This window comes from Eptatretus burgeri, chromosome 18, assembly GCF_056783735.1.
Source record: "Eptatretus burgeri isolate ZD-2024b chromosome 18, Ebu_testis_v1, whole genome shotgun sequence".
In the NCBI taxonomy this organism is placed as follows: Eukaryota; Metazoa; Chordata; class Myxini; order Myxiniformes; family Myxinidae; genus Eptatretus; species Eptatretus burgeri.
In genome coordinates, this window is record NC_140978.1 from 45774077 (window position 1) to 45796573 (window position 22497).

A 22497-nucleotide genomic window follows, 5' to 3' on the forward strand; every position below is an offset into this window, starting at 1 on the left:
TGCTAATGTGCACCACTATTTCCCGATGACTACTTTGCCTTGTACCTCCTTCTTCCTCCCTCCTTTGCCTTACCTCATTCCTTAACAGGTGTTCTGTATTTTGGGCGGCTCACTCGTTTCAGAAGGAGGTATTAAGTGTGTACCTTATATCTCACACTTAACTTACCACACTTCCGATACTGGGTGTCCCTGTACATGACACACTTGGTATCCCCGTACATGACGCCCTGGGTAATCCCGTACATGACTCGCTGGGTAACCCCGAACGTGGCACGCTGGGTAACCCCGTACATGACGCCCTGGGTAACCCCGCACATGATGCCCTGGGTAGCCCCATACATGACGCGCTGGGTAACCCCGAACATGGTGCGCGAGGTAACCCCGAACATGGCGCGCTGGGTAACTCCGTATATGACGTCCTGGGTAGCCCCGTACATGACGCACTGGGTAACCCCGTACATGACGCCCTGGGCACCCCCGTACATGACGCCCTGGGCACCCCCGTACATGACGCGCTGGGTAACCCCGTACATGAAGCGCTGGGTAACTCCATACATGACGCCCTGGGTAACCCCGTACATGACGCCCTGGGTAACCCCGTACATGACGCCCTGGGTAACCCCGTACATCACTTGCTTTTCACAGCCACGCTTCTCGTCGCCATCCGCCAAGTGAGAAAGGGAGCACGGGCCAAGGACATGACCTTCTACGAATATGGTGAGCGGAACATTTCCATTGGAGGGAATATATAACATCAGTATCGTTTCATGAGATTTTAATAGCCCATCCTTTTGAGGCTGAACTATCAGTGTTTTAATTTGAAGCCTGGTGTTGGCTTAGTGGTTAGGGTGGTGGCTTGGGATCCTCGGGATCCTGAGTTCGAGCCCCGCTGGCCACTGAATTAACATCAGGTGGGTTGACTCAGCTTGTCATCCTTCTGAGGTCGGTGAAATGAGCACCAGTATACTGGTAATTATCTCAGCGTGTCAAAGGCGACTAAAGGGTTGGCGTCAGGAAGGGCATCCAGCCGTAAAAAACATTGCCACAAGAAAGCGTACCATGATTGGAGCCCGCAAAAAAGCTGACCCCTGCTCAGGGATAAAGGCTTTTCAAATGGTGTGATGATGATCAGTGTTTTAATTTACCGTGTTTGGATGGGGGTAGTGCGACATTCTCAATGTCGACCTTTCCAAAAAGCTATTGAGAAGAAACCTTTTTTATATTTTAATAAATAAATAATTCAAATACCACTGTAGATTCTGACGATGATAAAATATTCAAGATGGGTGAACTGGTTCATTGCTTTTTACCTCTGCCACCGAAGGTGAAGAGGGTTATGTTTTCACCCCTGTCTGTCTGTCTGTCTGTGTACACGATATCTCAAAAAGTTTTGGACGGATCCGGATGAAATTTTGTGGACATGTTGAGTGGGTGACAAGGACGAACCGATTACATTTTTGGTGAAGATCCGTATCTGGATCCGACTTCTCGAATTTTTTAAGTGATTCTTCACCATTGAGAGATAGGGCTCAAAAGGATATATTTTTGCGGGCCGGTTATCGGCGACGAGCACGACCGCTAGATGGAGCTGCAGAGTCGACTCCACCGAACACCCGGAATTGATAGGTCGTCACCCCGGACAACTCCGGATCCGACGGGTCCCTTATCAGACCGAAGATCGGCAATAGGTCAACCACATGGGGTAGGGTCGATTGCCAATTTCAATTTACCTAAATACACACGTCGTCCAAACTACCGGGGAAATTCACCCTCGACGGCCCTCGTACGAGTCGAGCCGTTAGCGTGCCCGACCCGTGCGCAACCCGAGCGGACGTTGCCGAAGTTCTGTTGGTCCGAATGTACACTTACAGCGGCGACAGCCTTTATAATTCACCAACACGTATCACGCTAAGCCAATGGAATAAACACAGCAAAAACAAAACAATAAAACGAACTGATACATTTAACAAATGTATTTATTTATGATGGGGCAGGGGAGCATGCAAGAAGGCAGAGTTATCCGACTATAGAGGGAATAGCAATTTATGTGCAAGCATTTATGCAGTTTTACTTAATAGACTGGTGACACACACACACACGAACCGGTGGCTACAGCCTTCATTGAGGCCTCCAGCTCAGAGGGAAAGGCGCGCTGAAGACCAGAGCCTGCCTCGGACCTGTCCGCCTCATGCGGGTACGTTGAGCTGGCGGGGTGGCGGGACTCGGACCTTTCGCGTGTGATGTGAACACGACAACCGTTCGTGTCAGGCGAACGCGATCTCCACTCGTGCCAAGCGAACGCCATCTCCACTCGTGTCTGGCGAACGTGCTGTTAGGGTGAGGGTGATCCTGGTGTTGTTGTAGTTGATGGTGGTGTCAAAATAACAGAAAACCCTGACTATCAAAGTAACTCACAGCGCATGTACATTTATTCACCCATTAAACAACGGATGGGGACCCTAACTAAAAACACATACTTACCGATATAACTGTTCTATAGGACCTGTATGTTGTATGCTCGTGGCTTCCAGATTTGCAACAATATAGCACGATATCTCAAAAAGTTGTTGATGGATTCGGATGAAACTTGGTGGACATGTTGGGTGTGTCACCATGACAAATTGATTCGATTTTGGTGAAGATCCAGATCCAGATGTGGATACGAGAATTATCTAATTTTAAAAGTCATTCTTCACCATTGAGAGATCGGGTCAAAAACGATCTTGTGCTGTATAGCATGATATTTCAAACATATATTGGGCCTGATACGTACTCGTGGATGAGGCATTGTGTGGCGGAGGTGTGCGCTCTACCAAGTGCCCTTCTAGATTATTGTGTTCTTCAATCAGGATATTGTCCGTTTTTATGAACTTGTGTGGTTTTTAACAATGTGCTATACTTTTTAACTTCTCAAGGTAAAAGTTTGATAAGGGTAGTAATACTTAACACGTAACTTTCGGAAAAATAACGTTTGGATGCAAATGATACCTTTTGCACATGCGATGAGTGCGTGTTTGCAGTGATCCAGTTCTGTTTGTCCGAGCGGGAAATCTGTAAGTGAAATAGGTTTTTGCACATATTTTTAGCTCACCTGGAACGTAGTTCCGGGGAGCTTGTGGGATGGCGCGTCCGTCCGTCTGTCCATCCGTCGGTCCACAAATACTTGCAACGACTTCGATGAAACTGCACATTTGATTTTGATGAAACTTCACCACAACGTTGTTCACTCTGTATGTACGGAAGTTTGTTCATGGCATGAGAAAAATCGGAGTGTAAGGGGGGTGGGTTGCCCCCCAAAATATGTATTTACTTTTTTCTCCGTTATATATTTTGTGGGTCATCCATGCCTTCCATTGGTTGCCTGGTTATGTTATCCAGCCACTACCAGGTCAGTGCACAGGGGTATTTTCCCCTTTGTTTTAATGTGTCATTGCTAGCATAAAATCTGTAAGTGAAATAGTCTTTTAAACATAATTTTTAGCATTTAAACAAAAGAGTGGCCATTTCAGAATGATGAACCAAAATTGTTCTGTTCCCGGATGCAGATCGGACTCGCGGAAATGTAGGAATACAAGAAATGTCCATGGATTTGACTAAGAGGTTGAGAGTTCCTACTATTTCTTGTTTATACAATCGAGTGACTGCAGGAACACACACACACATCTAATATAATTTCTCATGTCACCCTGGAACCAAACAAACATTATACAGGGTGCTTCAAAAAAAAAAGTGGACTATTTGAACATTTTATTGCAAAAAAATTACAAAAGGTATCAAGTTCAGTGATAGATTGATGGAAAGCATCCACCATGCCATTTTCAAATCACTCGTTACACTGCTTGTAATTGACATTGTCAACGTGTGCTCCGCTTCTGTTCAAGAAGACTTTGATCCTGACTCCGAAATGCTCCACAACTCGTCTGTAAGTGGTAGCCTCACGGTAGTCCACCTCCTGCTTTAAGACCGCCAGGGTTCGAGGTTTGTTGGCGTAAACTTGACCTTCAGCAACACCCCAAAAGAAAAAAATATCCAATGGATTCAAATCTGGCTGCGCTGTGCCCAGGCTGATGACATGATTTCCAAACAGCTGGTGGAGCAAGTCGATGGTATGACCTGCAGTGTGCGGTGGCGCACCGTCCTACATGAACCATGCAGTCTGATTTGGTTTGGAGACGGTAGTTGAGAGAGATCAGCGTGGAATCGGCATAAGAATCCGCTCGCCATTGACTGTCGCCATCTTACCAATGGAATCCTCAAACCAATACGGTCCCAGCATACCCCATCTGACATTCAATGCACAGAAGGAAGTGGACTCAGGGCCCCTGAGAGACATCTCAGACAGCTCCTCAGGGAGGCTCAGCACCCCAGAAGATGTTGTTGTGATTGGTGATAGCCCCATTCAAATGGAAGTGTGGTTCATCACTGAACCACATAGAGTTGATCCAATTTGGGTACCTCCGTCACTGAACCAATCACACATTATTACTCGTCTTGCCATGTCATTCAGAGTTAGTTTATGCTCTACATATATGATGTAGGGATATAACTTGAGTTCAGAAGTGAGAATGTGCCACACAGATGAGGCTGAGATTGCCAATTCTTGGGAATGCCGATGGTGGGATTTCTTCGCATTTTCGATCGTAGAATCTCTCACAAGATCAATGTTCCCTTGGTCCTTGGTAACACTTGCTGGGCGGCCACTGTTGCCTTTGTTTTTTATTTCTCATGCTTCCATGTGCTTGGAAGTGTTCCGCAAACTGCTGAATGTGCCTATTGGAAGGTCCATTATGGGTGTGAACATTGCAATACTGACAGTATTGTCGGTGCATCTGCACGTAGGATACTTGCCCTGCACATTCACAGCCCCAGAAATGTCCTTCCCATCAGTGTTCAGAAGGACCCAAACCAGATACAATGTCTTCCTCAGGGAAGTCTACTTCATACATCTGGCTCGCACATAAACATAGCTGGCACAAGCTTTGTGTATTTTCACATCACGAATATGTCCTTTGCCAAAGATTTGGTTGCCATTGCAGTACTTGGTAATGACGCATCACATCATCTTTCCAATTACAGTTGTCCTTTAAATAAATAACCAAGCCTGCCATGTTCGCAAGAGACATTCACACAAGGTTCAAAGACCATTCACTAGTAGTGATCGGCCCGGGGGGTTGTGTTGCACATGCCCGTTTACTTGGGCCTTGCACCGTCCCACATCATTGGGAGTTTGTACAGCGAACAGCTGACTGGTCAGCGAGTTGAAAAACTTCTCCAAGTCATTCGTTGTGCCGAGTCACAGCCCTTTCTCTCAGGTACTTTTCCAAAGTATTTTCAACTTATTTATGAGTTTTGTGAATCATTTAGGTAACAGTCCTTATCTCTCACACACGATATACATAATGGTGCTGTAGAAGAATTATCTTGGTCATCAGTACAATTAAAACATCTATTTATTAAACAGACAAACACTTAATTATTATGCACGCATAGGAGATTCTGAATAAACAAACTCATTCCAGATCTCTCAAATACAGATGGAGAATATTGGTCTTTATATAGTTTTCAGTAAGACAGTTTTTTTTTTTATCATCTCTGGCACTGGTGCCAGTTTGTCCAGTCTTGACATCTTCCAGTTGAAGCTTATATTCAGTCTTCTTAGACAGCTCCTGCTTGAATGGTTATAATACATATTTCAAATCCAGACATGTTAATCTTTTCCTAATATAGAAAATGCTAGAATGACGTCAAACGCCAACTCTCATGGTCATGAAAACAAGTTTCCATCATATGTAGGTCAAAAGTCAGTCTGCTTCTCCCAAAAATGGGAACATATATTATCTTGAAGCAACTAGAAGTTGGTGGATACATCTGGACATTTTCTTAAATCCACATTCCAACTTGTTTGTCTTTTATAAAAAATTCCTTTAGATAGCTTTTGCATCACAGGCAATTCTTCTTATATTCAACTTACTGGCAAAGTTCAACCTGTTTACACTTTTAATATACAGGTGATCTTTCCATACAAAGGAGAAATATAATTGTTAATTCCAGATGGATACATACTTCAAAACATCATATCATATTTGAGTACATTTTTATTTCATGTTTAATATATTTCATGTTAATATCAAGTTTTAATCATCATCAATTTATTTATTTTATCACCTTCAAACCCATTATGATAAAAATGTATCTACAGTTCCCCAAACACAGCCGTCTCTCGGGGTTTCTGCGCATGCACACCAAGCATTCTGGAGTGGAACATGTCATTTTGAAAGTGTCGTATTTTAAACGTATAAATCTGTTTGTACAATTCTTGTTTTCCATTGATTAAATTAAAAATGTGAGTAATAGCTCCAAGGATGATTTGACTCTCACAGCTCCTTGAAATTCTTTGGTCATGATGTCATTAGAACCCAAAATGACATTTTACATTTTCATGATGGACTTGACCAGAAAGCTTTTGGGCTGATTTAAACGTTCCTTTTGGTTTTCTTGACAATAAAGTTACAACTATTGGCAGGTATCCACACACCTGTTAAGGTTGTTCTATTTCTCTGTTGGATTCAAACTGGTTCACAGGAAACAAAAGTTTCCATCACTCAAACAATTCCCGTAAACAATATAAATTGGAGAATAGATCCTGACGTCTCTTAAAACTCACTTGAAAAAGCAATTTATAAATAATGACTCTTGAGGCCATGTTATGATGTACGAGCAGTTATGGAGTAGCATGAAGTTCTATAAGTATGCACAATTAAAACTTTCTTGCCCACCTAAAAAGTGCGATGTGAGTGGATGAGTGCTGGAGTAAGCTGAGGTGAGTGAGTTGGTTGTTAGAAAGAGCTTTATATTGTTACAGTTGCCGGACCCAAGCCACTTTCCTGGTCAGAATCCTGACAAACCACAGTTAAAGTGGTCACATCATTCCACCGGTTCTGATGCTCCAAGCAGGGTTGAGGGCTTGCTTGCTGCTCTACCTACTCCGTTGGAACATCTGAGTCGATCGAGGTTTCCTCACACCAGGCACCAAAATGGAGCGCGAATGGTTTTTCCATGCCCTGAGTGGGGGAGTGTTTCTTGTGAGACGCTAATCGACCCCAGCATAAATCTATCCTTTAATGGATGATTAAAAAATGAGTCTCGTGATCAGGACAACTCGGAATACTTCACAGAGACAAAGTGAATTCAGATGTGTATTTATTAAAGCAAGGGAGGGAAGAACAAGGGATACTCGAACATTGATTTTTTACAGTACTATTTACAAGAAATACATGCCCTGGGGTATTGTATATACGGAAGGACCTCAATGAAATAAAGCCTTATTATCGGGTTCCAGGCATACCACAGAAGAAATACCAGAGAAAAATTGATACGAGAATTGAATTCCAGAAATAACAGGGAAAAGACAGGACATACCCTCCGTGACCAAGACATAGGTCACGTGACCGATGCACGGTGGGAATTGAACAGTATCTGCACAGCAGAAAGTCGTCATCTCTGCGGTTCTCTGACCCCGTTTGGCCGAAAACTGAATCAACCCGAGCTGGACCAGCAAAACAAACCGTCACAGAATGGGGGCCAGGAACCATGAATCCAGGAATCGCAAGCTTCGAAGAGGAAGAACCCGAACAACAGGCTCGTCGTGACACTGGACATGTGTGAATTCCCGCAACCCCGACTAGAATGTGCGTGTGGCCTTTTATAGCTTCCGTGATGGCCCAACCATTCATGTTGCTCTGTCCGCCCAGAACCGATTAGCGATTTGCCTGTCAATCAAGGCACGCCCCTCCCTTAAGCCTCCCAATGGTTTTGGGAACATGTCCGGGGTGTGCCTTTTGCACCAAAACTCGTGCCTTTTTGGTGTTGTGAGGCCAAGGTCCATAATAAAATGACAAGCAAGGTAGGTTACAAAGGAAAAATCATTGACAAGGGATTTAACCACATTCCAAAGTTGGCCTCCAAAGCCAGCTGCTGACTGGGCAATCTCCATCGCACAAAGTCCTTCCGAGGTACATTGGGACTCTTATCCACCCATCGGCTGCAGCCTCTTTGAGTTCTGCTCCCCTCTGGGCTGGTTCCCCTGCCTCATATCTTGCTCAGCTTGATGCTGTGGAAACCAAGGCCTTTAAGGTTATTGGAATCTCCCGTGATGAAGCTGTGTCTCTAACTTTGCCATCGCAGACAGTTCGGTGGTTTCTCTGTCTTCTACCACCTCTTGCTGGTCTGGCATCCTCTGCTCTTTCCTGGTCTCTGCAGGGTGCACATGGTCCACCAACAACCCCCTTCTGATGAAACTACCTAAATCCAGGATCACTACTCACCTCCACTCATTCATTCCTCTTTTTCTTTCCCACCAACGGAACCAACTTTCACATCTTCAATCTCATTCTTCTCTCCAGGTCTTCAATACAGCTGTTCACCACCATCTCAGATCCCCTCCAACCCATAACCATCATATTTTGTACTCTCATTAAGTCCCATGCCTGTTGTTGGCTTAATGGATGGGGTGGTGGGCTTGGGATCCTAGGATCCTGAGTTCAAATCTCACTTGGCTGTTGAATTAATACCAGGTGGGATTGACTCTGCCGTCATCCTTCCGAGGTTGGCAAAATGAGTTCCAGCTTGCTGGTATCCTATGTCGGAGTGGCGACCCGTCCAGGATTGTGCCTAATAGCCAAGGAGACTGCTTAGGCAGCACCAACGCTCTGCACAGAGTATGGTCCCAATGGATCGAAGGAATGCTGTTTGTGTTTCCACCCTGCATATTTTTTGTTTTGTTGAGCTCGTTTACATCATTGTAGATGTATCTTCAAGATTGATGAGAAATGGCTTACTTAACTCGGCTCTCAAGAACTCTCCCAGATTAGGCTTCTTCTCCAAGAGGAATGTACATAGCTTCCTCCTTCATCTTGAATAAGCGTGTGAGCATCCGCCCGTGGGATAACCATCTCACCTCTGTAAGCATGAGCAGGGAATGGTGTTCAGTGCCTAATTCCTCGGAGTGCAGTGAACAATCTGGAGTTTGTGGCTCTTGCTTTAACAAAGTTTTTATTTTTAATTTTTCTATGCTATGTCAAGGCTCGTATAAGAGCTAACACACAGAACGTACAACACGGGGAGCAGGAGTCAAGAGGGATGGGAGAGGGAAGCACAAAACAGTGGGGAACAGACACATAAGGAGATCTGTGGAAGGGACAGGGATGGGGCCGGGGTACACGGGGTAAACCAGATGGACACTACAGAGATGGTTATGGCAGTGTTCATAATCTCATGAAGCCCTGGTTCATTGTCTTTTTCTATAAGCATTTCTCTGTGCAAAAACGAATTAGTTGAAACAGCATGGAGTGCAACCTCTTTTACTCTGTGCGTGCCAGTCATTGTCGCGGCACCATCCGTATCTACACTGACGCAGTTTGGCCAGCTGAAGCCATTATTCCTCATAAAAAACATCCAGGGTTTCAAAAACTTCCATGGCCGTCGTTGTCATCCTCAAATATTTGCAAAACAAAAATTCCTCTCTCTCATCGCGTTCTCCTATTCATAGTGCACATACGTCAGGAGATGTGACATTTTGGACACATCTGTCAACTCGTACAATTGAATGGTGAAGTCATTGTCACAGAGACGTGCTGTGCACTGTATCCATTTGTCTTCAGACAACGATGAGTCGTGGTGTTTCACAGTGTCATTCGATATTGGTGTTTTTGCCAGTGCCTTGGCTTTCTCCTCCCCATACATTTCCCTGACAATCTCGGTTGTACAAGGCATAATCGAAGTTTCCACAACTGTGTGAGGCATCTTCTGTTGACTAATCAGAGCCACAGTGTTTGAAATTTTAACTAACTTTTTATCCACAGCAATGGTGGCCTTCATCCCAACTTGTATACAACTCAGTTATTGTGCATTACACTCAAATACTCTTGGCTTATCCTTGTACTGGACATGTTTCGTCTGCAAATGTCTTATTAACTTGTAGGGTTTCATACCCTCATTGGACATCACTTGAGAGCAAATGACATGCTGTGGTTGGGGGGAGGGGGGGGAGCGCCTCTACTGGCAGGGCATACTCCGAAGCCATAGATAAGGTGAATGTGTTCATATTTCCAAATTTTTCCGGCCTCGCATCAGCTTAGCTTTTCTTCCTCTTACTCAACTGATGTGACCTCGGACTCATCATCTGAAGATTCTGACTCGTTAATCTGGATTTTGATTTACTGGCTCTTGTTTTGATCTGGATGCGCAAGTAATATACGTATCCATTTCCTTCAGAACTTTTTGCCAGAAAAAACTTTTTGGTTCTGATTTTGGCACACTCTGGAACAGAAAGATATTATATATATATATATATATATATATATATATATATGTATATATATATATATATATATATATATATATATATATATATATATATATATATATATATATATATATATATATATATATATATATATATATATATATATATATATACACATATATATCTTCTTCCTCTTTCGGCTTGTTCCCGTTAGGGGTCGCCACAGCGGATCAACCGTCTCCATTTCGCTCTATCCTCCACATCTTCCATTGACACTCCAACCACCTGCATGTCCGCCCTCACCGTATCCATGAACCTCTTCTTTGGCCTTCCTCTTCTCCTCCTGCCTGGCGGCTCCATCCTCAGCATCCTTCTCCCGATATACTCCGTTTCCCTCCTGTGCACATGTCCAAACCATCTCAATCTCGCCTCTCTCACTTTGTCTCCAAACCGTCCTACCTGCGCTGTCCCTCTAATATACTCATTTCTTATCCTCGTCACTCCCAACGAGAATCGCAACATCTTCAACTCTGCCACCTCCAGCTCCGCTTCCTGTCTTTTTGTTAGTGCCACCGCCTCCAAACCATACAACATAGCTGGTCTCACTACCGTCTTGTATACTTTCCCCTTCACTCTTGCAGCTACCCTTCTGTCACAAATCACTCCTGCAACTCTTCTCCACCCACGCCATCCTGCCTGCACTCTCTTTTTCACTTCTCTCCCACACTCTCCGTCACTTTGGACAGTTGATCCCAAGTATTTAAACGAATCCACCTTCCCCACCTCAACTCCTTGCAACCGCACCATACCACCACCCTCCCTCTCATTTATGCACATGTACTCCGTCTTACTCCGACTGACGATCATTCCCCTTCTCTCCAGTGCGTACCTCCACCGCTCGAGGCTCGCCTCAGCCTGCTCCCTACTCTCCCGACAGATCATGATGCCATCCGCGAACTTCATAGTCCATGGAGACTCCAGTCTGATCTCGTCCATCAACCTGTCCATCACCATTGCAAACAGGAAAGGGCTCAGAGTCGATCCTTGGTGCAATCCCACTTTTACCTTAAACCGGTCCGTCATTCCTACCGCACACCTCACCGCTATCACACTGTCCTCACACATATCCTGCACGATCCTTACATACTTCACCACCACTCCCGACTTCCTCATACAATGCCACAATTCCTCTCTTGGCACCCTATCATAAGCTTTCTCTAAATCCACAAACACAATGTAACTCTTTCTGGCCTTCCCTATACTTCTCCATTAACATTCTCAAAGCAAACATCGCATCAGTGGTGCTCTTTCCTGGCATAAACCCATATTGCTGCTCACAGATCGTCACCTCTCCTCTCAACCTCGCTTCCACTACTCTTTCCCACAACTTCATGGTGTGGCTTAACAACTTTTTCCCTCTGTAATTTCCACAGCTCTGCACATCACCCTTATTCTTGAAAATCGGAACCAGTACACTTAATCTCCACTTCTCCGGCATCGTCTCACTTTCCAAGATTTTATTAAACAATCTGGTTAACAACCCCACTGCCATCTCTCCTAAGCAATTCCATGCCTCCACTGGTATATCATCTGGGCCAACCGCCTTTCCACTTTTCATCTTCTTCATAGCAGTCCTCACTTCATCCTTACTGATCCACCCCACTTCCAGATTCAATATCTCCACCTCTTCCAACCTTCTCTCTCTCTCATTTTCTTCATTCATCAGCTCCTCAAAGTACTCCATCCACCTTCTCAACACACTCTCCTCACTCGTCAGCACATTCCCATTTGCGTCCTTTATCACCCTAACCTGCAGCACATCCTTCCCAGCTCGGTCCCTCTGTCTTGCCAATCGGTATAAATCCTTTTCCCCTTCTTTTGTATCCAACTTCTCATACAGCTCGTCATGTGCAGTCCTTGGCCTTTGCCACCTCTCTATTTGCCTTTCGCCGCCACTCCTTGTACTCCTGCCTACTTTCTTCATCTCTCTGACTATCCCACTTCTTTTTCGCCAACCCCTTCTTCCTTATACTTTCCTGTACTTCCTCATTCCACCACCAAGTCTCCTTATCTTCCTTTCTCTGTCCAGATGTCACACCAAGTACCTTCCTAGCTATCTCCCTCACAACTTCTGCTGTCATTGCCCAATCATCCCACCCATCTTTACCACCATCCAACGACTGTCTCACCTCCTCCCTAAATTTCACGCAACAGTCTTCCTCCTTCAGCTTCCACCATCTGGTCCTTGGTTAAGCCCTCACTCTCTTCCTCAACCTCACCTCTAAAGTCATCCTGCAGACCACCAATCGATGCTGTTGAGCTACACTCTCCCCTGCCACCACCTTACAGTCACTAATCTCTTTCAGGTTGCATCTCCTGCTTAAGATGTAATCCACCTGTGTGCACTTTCCTCCACTCTTGTACGTCACCCTGTGTTCCTCTTTCTTCTTGAAATACGTATTTACCACTGCTATTTCCATTCTTTTTGCAAACTCTTCCACCATTTGCCCTTCCACATTTCTTTTGTTGAGACCGTACCTACCCATCACCTCCTCATCCTCTTTATTCCCTTCCCCAACATGCCCATTGAAATCTGCTCCAATCACCACTCTTTCATCCTTGGATACACTCTCCACCACTTCATCTAACTCACTCCAGAAATCTTCTTTATACTCCATCTCACACCCCATATGTGGGGCATATGCACTGATGACATTCATCATCACCCCTTCAATTTCCAACTTCACACTCATCACTCGGTCAGACACTCTCCTCACTTCCAATACCCTCTTGACATAATCTTCCTTCAGGATTACCCCGACACCATTTCTCCTCCCATCCACACCATGGTAGAACAGTTTGAAACCACCTCCAATGCTCCTCGCCTTACTCCCCATCCACATGGTCTCTTGTACACACAGTATGTCCACCTTTCTTCTCTCCATCATATCAGCCAACTCTCGCCCTTTGCCAGTCATCGTCCCAACATTCAGAGTTCCAACTCTCACCTCCACACTTCTACCCTTCCCCCTCTCCCACTGCCTCCAGACTCGCCTTCCCCGTCTCCTTCTCCTCCTTCGCCCAGCAGAAGCACAATTTCCACTGGTACCCTGCTGACCACCGGTACCGGTGGCGGTCGTTGGTAACCCGGGCCTCGACCGATCCGGTATGGAAATTCGTTTTGTTGTCCGCATAATGATTTGGCATAGGTTTTTACGCCGGATGCCCTTCCTGACGCAACCCTGGTCGCCTCTTACGACACACAGGGATATGGTACACACCGGGCCCAGTACAACTGGTACTCATTTCGCCGACCTCGGAAGGATGGCAGGCTGAGTCAACCCCCTGGTGTTTTCGACTTAGTTTTATATATACATATATATATATATATATATATATATATATATATATATATATATATATATATATATATATATATATATACATATACATACATATATTAATTCAGTGTCCCAACGGGGCTTGAACTCAGGACCTTTTGGGTCCCAAGCCAAATATATATATATATATATATATATATATATATATATATATATATATATATATATATATATATATATATATATATATCAAATATAAAGGAAACAAATCTTATAACTATACTTAGCAAGAATGTAATTATTTATATCAGTCGTAATGGTACGAATACACCATACGGTACGTGTGGACAAGATATGAATAATGGAATGGTTAACTTTTAGTACAAAACATCCATACCATTTCGATACATGACAGATGTGTTGTACTAAAAATTGACCAACGGAAGCACAATATGGTAAACACTCAACTGAGTCGATAAATTTCCCCTGCCATCATGCGGACCCCTTGGGGTCATCAGACCCCCGATTGGGAAACCCAGCTCTATGGGTTTCAAATCGGGTCTCCGACCAGACCTTAACATAATGTTTGTGACGTTTTCTCAAACCGCTTTTTGGTGGCTCTTGCAGTATGGGCAGGGGCATTATCTTGTTCAAAAATGACTTCTTTGCTTTTCTCTCCAGAAAATAACTTTTGGAGGCTGGGAAGTAATCCTTTCTCTAATATTTTCTGGTATTCCTTGGCAGTAATTGACTGTTCACACCTTATCAGCTCACTAACACCAGCAGATGAAAATGCACCCCAGACCATGATTCCACCTCCTCCATGCTTCACAGTTGTTGAAATGTACTCGGAGTTGAATCTCTCGCCAGATCTGCGATGGCAACGTTCTGGGGCATCACTGCAAAGTTCAAATCTTGATTCATCATGACACAACTCTCTGAAACCAGTCTGAATCACAATTCCCATATTCGGCAAAAAAGTGCAATTTGTCCTTCATGGTTTTCTTCAATAATAGAGACTTCTTAGCACATCTTCTTGTGGCAAAACCAGCACCAGTCAACCTTCTTGTGATGGTCCTTTCTCGAAACAGTCTTGTTTTCAGCTGTTCCGAAGTCCTCTGACAGTTTCCACAGACTTTTCTTTCTTTCCTGGAGAACGAAAATTTCATTCGCCCATCATCTTTACTTGCATTGACTCTTGGCCTGCCAGATCCCTTCTTCCTTGCAGTAGAACCAACTTTCTGGAAATGTTGACCTTTTCTCCTTGTAGTCGGCAGAGAAATAGGGATTTTCTCCTTCAGGAGCTTGTAGATGTCAGAATATGTCTTGCCTGCTTGATGAAGATGAGCAATTTGATTTTTAATATCCCCATCAGCATGGAACTTCTCTTTCTATTGAAGCATTTCTAAATTGAAACACAAAGAATATGACCTACACTAACTGTACAAGTCATACATTAGAGCAATCTAGGCACTACATGTGCACTAAACAGTAAAAACAAAATGACAACACTAAAAATTGCATTGCAGATCTTTAAAAGTACCCAGTACTTCCAACAGTAAAATGTTTATTTCAATCTTTTTGTGACAGAACAACTCAAAACAGCCTTGTCTTCCATTTTTATGTGTAAAATTTTGATCGATTTTGTCTTACCCGAGATACTTTAACGATGAAAGGCAAAAATAAGGAAATTTTGTAATTTTCATTTTTTTTTTTTTTTGAGAACAAAACTTAAAACACGAATGTTTCTTTGAAATCGCTGTAAATCATGTGGAGGGCTTTTAGCTACTGTAACACGAGTAATCAATTGAAACTGGAATATGTACTGCACAATATGGCTCCAAATTTGAAAGAAAACACGGCTTGGCTCAATTATTTTTGTTTTTTCCCCAGAGTGTATTTGTGGATGACAAGGAAGTTGGTGTCGATGTATATTTGGAGACACGCTTCTCCCCCTCATTATTTTAGGGTTCATGTTTTGTAAGTTGTGACTAAAGTATACATTTTGTGTTTTCTGTTGTAGTGGTGCGGAGTCGAGACCCCAGTACTAATGTGGTGCTTCTAGAAGATGCTGCAGCCGTACTTGGATTGTGCATCGCAGGAACTTGCACGGGTCTCACGGCCATCACAGGTGAGGCTGAGATTATGTGGTGGAGTGAAACTGCCATGTGGGAGAGTGTAATTGAGTATGGTAAAATGTAGAGGAGGGTGTGATTGGTAAAACGTAGAAGAGGGTGTGATTGGTAAAATGTAGAGGAGGGTGTGATTGGTAAAATGTAGAGGAGGGTGTGATTGGTAAAATGTAGAGGACAGTGTAATTGGTAAAATGTAGTGGAGGGTGTGATTGGAATAATGTATAGAAGGATGTGATTGGTATAATATAGAGGAGGGTGTGGAGAACATTTTTATAATGTGGAGAACAAAACGATGTTTCTTGGTTGACATTGTACATTGTTCTGAGTACATTTTGAATTTCCTTCGTGGAGGTGTATGACACCCTCCTCATTCAGTAGTGTCGAATGTAACTCCACCACAGTGCTCTGTCCTGTTCGGTAAGCTTACTGTATTCTCCTCATTTCGACACAGCCTCCTCATTCAGTACCGCACCCCCCCCTTTCTTTCGTTACTGCACCCCATCTTCTTGCTCGGTACTGCAACCCCCCCCCCTTTCTTGTTCTGTACTGCAACCCCCACCCCTTGTATGGTACTGCACTCCCCTATCCCTCCCCCACCCCTCCCCCACCCCTCCCCCACCTCCCCTCTCTTTTAGTTACCAGATCTGCAGTCATCTGTATTGCTGATATTGGATCTGCATGTTCATCTGTATTATATGGATATAATTTCACAGATATATTACACGCATGGACTGAAGTACTTCAACACATGATTTCAACTTGCAAATTTAACTACAAATGACCACATGATTCTCTCCTCTTGCCAAAAGTACAACAGAAACAAATCGGAAACTGGAACGGTACTCAGGAGAGAGCGCATACCTTCACCAGGTTGAACAGTTTACGATTTGTATCCCACTGATAGGCCAGATCTGGATCTGGATCCAGACCTGAAGCAAAATACAATCAGCTTGTTCTTGTCACCCAACCAACTCATCCACCTTGTTTTGTCACAACTTGTCCACAACTTTTTTTAAATATCGTGCTATATATCGTTTTTGGCCTCATCTCTCAATGGTGAAGAATCTTCTTCTTTCGGCTGCTCCCTTTAGGGGTCGCCACAGCGGATCATCCGTACGATCCGCATAGTGATTTGGCACATGTTTTACGCCGGATGCCCTTCCTGACGCAACCCTGGTCGCCTCTTACGACACAGGGATAAGCAATGGTGAAGAATCACTTATAAAATTAAAATATTCTCATTTCAGGAATCACATTCGCATCTTCACCAAAATCGATTCAATTCGTCCTTGTCACGCACCCAGCCTCTCCACCAATTTAGTCTGAATCCGTCCACAATTTTTTGAGATCCTGTTCACAGACAGACAGACAGTGGTGAAAACATTACCTCCATCCACCTTAGGTGGACGGAGGTAATTGTACCAACCCACACTACAAATGTCCAACTCATCTTTTACATAGACATCTTCATACAATACAGTATTGTTACTATTGCCACACGGTCATCTATGACAAAAATGGCATGATGGTAATCACTCAAATGATTGTGATGTCATTCCTTGTTTGGTTGTTTTTTTGCAATTCCATCCCGACATGTTTTTTTTTTCACTTTAAAAATGCTTTTTTCTGATTTGTTTGAATGTACCTTTACTTGTTTATACTTCAAAGTACTCCACCCCCATGCTAAATAAATAAATAACATCCCCCAGCGCATGACATTGCCAGGGCGCTGAAACAGCACATGGAGCGGAAAATGATAATTGATTGATTATTCGACTCATTCCATCCATCCATTGGGACCATACTCTGTGCAGAGTGTTGGTGCTGCCTAAGCAGTCTCCTCGGCTATTGGGTACAATCCTGGACGGGTCGCCACTCCGACACAGGATACCAGCAAGCTGGCACTCATTTTGCCGACCTCAGGATGACAGGCAGAGTCAACCCCACCTGATATTAATTCAACTGATGGGTGGGATTTGAACTCAGGATCCTAGGATCCCAAGCCCACAATCTTAACCATTAAGTGAACACCAGGCATATTTGATTAAATGTGTGATTAAAATAAATAAATATTAATCGTAAAACAATTAATTTTTTAATCAATTGGCTAATAGCATACCTAAACCACAAATGTTTCATCCCAATCTGTAACTTTTTGAAAACTAATTAATCAAAAAAATTAAGTAATCAATCAAAAACACCTTTTGCAGCCAAATCACTTGGTCACTGTTGTGTCCAAATATCAGCTTCCAAGCGAAAAAAGTGCTTGAGATATTGCCCAGATGAGAAAGAAAATACACAAGTAATTAATAATAAATCGAGAATCATGAAGGAATTCAAGAAATAAAAAAGACTTTTTGCCAAAGCACATCTTCACTTTTGTCCCCAAACTTCAGCTTCCTCGCTCAAATGAAAGCTGAGATATCGCCCAGACAAACGAGAAAACAAACAAGTAGAGGTACTTTCAAAGTACACCACAAGGTCATGTCAGGTATGGGAGCATGTGCCAGAACAGCGCGTCGCTGCATCCACTTTCCGCCGGTACTCCAGGGCCTCCGTCTGGCCTTCCCCCAGGCAGATGCCAGGCCCATCCCCATCTCCTTGAGATGCTGGTCAACCTGCTGAAACCACGAGGCACGTGGTCGGCCCATTGGCCTCCTCCACTCACGAGACTCCCTCGCTGAGAGAATCTGGTGAGCAGGATCAGTGTCAGGAAAACGAGCCACATGTCCGTACAGCCGCAACTGACGCTCACGGACCATGCAGGTAACAAATGTCATCCGAGTCTCTATCAGCAACCGCTCGTTGGACACAAAATCTGACCAGCGATAGCCAAGGATTCTCCGAAGAGACCTGGTATCAAAGGAATTAAGTCTCCGTCTCAGATCCTTGGTCAGAGTCCAAGTCTCGCATCCATAGAGCAAGACTGGAAGCACCAAGGACCTGAAGACTCGGACTTTCGTCCTCCCGCACAGGTACCGGCAGCGGCACACCCCATGATCCAGTGAATCCATGACTCTCCAGGCCCGACCCAGATGTCTATTGACCTCTGCCTCACAGCCAGCAGAGACATGAATATCTGCCTCGGGAAGTGAATCTCTCCACGACCTCAACATCCTCACCACAAACAGGCACAGACAGGACAGCAGCATCCAAGATGTCATTGAAAGCCTGGATCTTAGTTTTGACCCAAGAAACCTGTAATCCCAGCGGCTCCGACTCCTCATTCAGCACCTCGAGGGCCCCCAAAAGGATATCTTAAGTCTCCGCAAAGATGACTGCATCATCTGCGAAATCAAGGTCAGAGATCTTGACATTCCCAAACGATGCACCGCAGCTTGATCTTTCCGACATCCTCCCTAAAATCCAGTCCATACAAGTGCTGAAACGTGTGGGGGCCAGTACACACCCCTGACGAACTCCAGTAACAACTGGAAATAAGTCCGATTGTATCACCACATCTCAGCTCTCTCAGTACCAGAGTAGAGTTCAGACATCAGATCGATCAGTTTTGGTGGCACCCTTCGAAGACCAAGAATCCTCCAGAGGGCATCCCGATTCACTGAATCGAACGCTTTACAGAGATCAACATAGGCTGCAAGCAGCCCCTGCCAAAACTCTCATCTGCGTTCGGTGAGGACACGAAGAGCAAGGATACGGTCAATCGTTAACCTCTTTAGTGTAAAGCCTGACTGCTCTGGACGCTGGTGCTCAAGCAGATGATGGTGAACCCTATCAAGAATTATCTGAGCAAAGACCTTGCCCGGCACTGAGAGCAGCGTCACCCCTCGGTAGTTGTTGCAGTCTTGGCGATCACCCTTCCCTTTCCAGAGAGGAACAGCAAGGCCCCTCTTCCAATCAGTTGGGATGATGCCTGTGTTCCAGGCAGAGCACAAAACTGCATGCAACGACACGAGTGCAGCATTTCCACCAGCCTTGAGAAGTTCAGCATGGATGCCACCGATCCCTGGAGCTTTACCCCGTTTCAACCGGTTCATCGCAGCCTGTGTTTCCACAAGCGAAGGTGGACCACAGTTGATTGGAGGGTCAGCAACAGGGATTGTAACACCCTTGATGTCCAACTCGACAGCTGGGGGATCAGCCTGGTACAACCACTCAAAGTAACCGGCCCAGCGGGCCTTCACTTCAGACTCCTCTGTCAAGAGCCTACCACTCTCTGCTCGAACTGCAGTGCTCCAAGGGATGGGCTTGGATGAACGCAATGCGAAAATTCCCCTGTAAGCAGGACGAGAATCACCTGTCCACAGGTGATGCTCTACCCCCTCACAGATTCCTCGCACATAGGCCTCCTTGTCCACCCTTGGTGCACGTTCAGTTTTACGCCTCAGCTCGCTGAACAGCTCAGCTCTGCCATTCAGCCTGGCCCTGCGACTCTGGTCAATGGTATCCAGTGTCCCTTGAGAGACAAAATTCTTCTTTGCCCTGCGGTGAGTTCCAAGACATCCACCGGCAACATCAAGGACGGTGGTCTTGAAGGCACTCCACAACTCTTCAGGACCCCCCAAAGCACCCAGATACCCCAAATGTCCAGTCAGCCTGTTCGCAAACTCCTCAGCTACTCTCTTATCCTTGAGCTTGCCAACATCCAGCCTAGGCTGGGATGGTACCATTCTCCAGGATTTAAGGTGCAGCTTTAGAGTTGCTACAACAAACCGGTGGTCAGTATTGAGGAACTGAGCACTCCAGTAGACCCTGCAGTTCTGGATCATCCTCCAGCGACCGCCAACGAGGACATGGTCAATCTCCTTGGCCACACCGCCAGCATTGGTATAACAAGTCCAGCGATGAGCTTGTGGGCGCTGAAACCATGAACCAGCCACCCTAAGTCCATGACTTCTTGCAAAGTCAAGGAACTTGGTGCTATTCTGGTTCATAGTTTCTGACCCATGGGGACCAACACGCGTCTCATAACCATCCCTATCAGTTCCAGTTGATGTATTGAAATCCACCAAGACTAGAAGTGTATCTCGTCTGGGGCACTGATCAACCACAGACTCGAGCGTGGCGTAGAATGTGTCCTTCACGGTGAGGTCACTCGCCTCAGTCGGAGCATAGACAGAGACCAGGGAAATGACACCCAAGGAGTGACGAATCCTTAGTCTCATAATACGCTCGTTGACCGGAGTTATCTGAATTATCATTGGGGTCAGCTTATTGGACACAGCTACAGCAACTCCTTGAATATGGTAACCATCAGAGCGACCAGACCAATAGTAGGTGTAACCACCCACCATTGTCTCGCCGCAATCCAGTCTCTGAACCTCAGAGAGTGCTGCAATACCGATGTCCAAACGCTTGAGCTCAGATGGTAATAGAGACAGGTGATCATCCTCTCTTCGGGATAGGACATTCCAGGCACCCACCTGAAGGGACCGTCTCAGGTTAACCCAAGGAGACCACCGTCTGGTGGACAACAGCTCAGCACCACCCCGACATTCTCCCGCAATCTGACCCGGGAATGTTACCCCGTGGTTTCCCTCCTTTCATCAAAGATTGGGGGCCCCGAAGGCTTTGCCCCAATCCCGTCATCCGGTGAGCTGCCCTGCGAAGGGAAGCTGCACAGGAGGTACTCCCACGGAGTGGGTTTTTCAGATTTTTTTTTGCGTTTTTGTGTTTTGCGGAATGAAGAGTTTTGCGGTGGCCGGAGTGCAAATCCTGCCACCAACCTCTGAATAAAAAGTAAACCCAACTGCAGGAGGATGTCCGCAGACACAGTTGGGCACTAGATATGGATGGCCGTTGGCTCACAAGGAGCTCCTCCGCCCTTTGATGTCAAACACCGCCCTCATGTCAAATAAATGAAAAATCACTCATAGAGTGACAACTTGGCAAAACAGCACAAAGTAGAATGGCACTCGGTAAAGCGCATACCTCTACCAGGTGAAACAGTTTACGTTTTGTTTCCCAATGATGGGCTGGATCTGAACCAAAATCCAATCGGCTTGTTCTTGTCACCTATTCAACTCATCCACCTTGTTTTGTCACAACTCGTCCACAACTTTTTGAGATATCTTGATATATTGTTGCGGGCCGGGTGTCAGGTGAGAAGACCACTGGGGGGGGGAGCTATCTCGGCTCCCACCAGACTCCCCGGAATTGTAGGCCATCGCACACGGATAATTCCGTGATGCGGTGGGTCACTTAACCGACCGTGGACGCCAATAACTCAACCGCGTGACCTGGGGTCCTCCCGTCTATGGGTTAACCGGGTTACCTAAAAATAACCACGTGATTTAATTACCGGGGAACATGCCCTCGGTACGCCTTGTCCGAACCGAATCACTCTACCGGACCGGATCACTTTACCGGATCGGATGCAGCCGAGCAACACTGCCAAGGACGTACTGGCTACAAGGAACGGATTGTTGGGAATACAGTCCCGGCTAAGCTCGGATTCAGACCATGCTGGATCAATGGAAGAAAAGACAAAAACGAGCAGGGAACATCTCTAATAATTATTTATTTACAATGGGGCGAGGAAAGGCATGTGGTACGATCAAGAGATTTATTGGGGTGTGTTGTGCAGAGATAGGGAAGAGAGGTGTGGTGCAGCAATAAACAAACAACATATGAAAGCGGACGCAGAGCAGACCTAACCCAAAAATAATAATAACAATCTACTGCGGGCTTACTTATGTGGACAGGTGCCCAGACACACGCACACGCACAGACACAGAAAACCCGATGAAGAGGAATT

The 22497-nt window shown here is 45.2% G+C and overlaps 1 protein-coding gene across 2 annotated transcripts in view; it reads left to right on the plus strand.

Moving 5' to 3' along the window:
- SLC30A9 (solute carrier family 30 member 9) overlaps positions 1-22497 on the plus strand; it is a 109031-nt gene that overhangs the window by 50360 nt on the left and 36174 nt on the right. For both annotated transcript variants that reach the window (XM_085863793.1, XM_085863794.1), the window contains exons 13-15: positions 89-128; positions 646-717; positions 15668-15775. In XM_085863793.1, coding sequence (XP_085719919.1) covers positions 89-128; positions 646-717; positions 15668-15775 — 220 coding nt within the window. The remainder of the gene's footprint in view (positions 1-88; positions 129-645; positions 718-15667; positions 15776-22497) is intronic.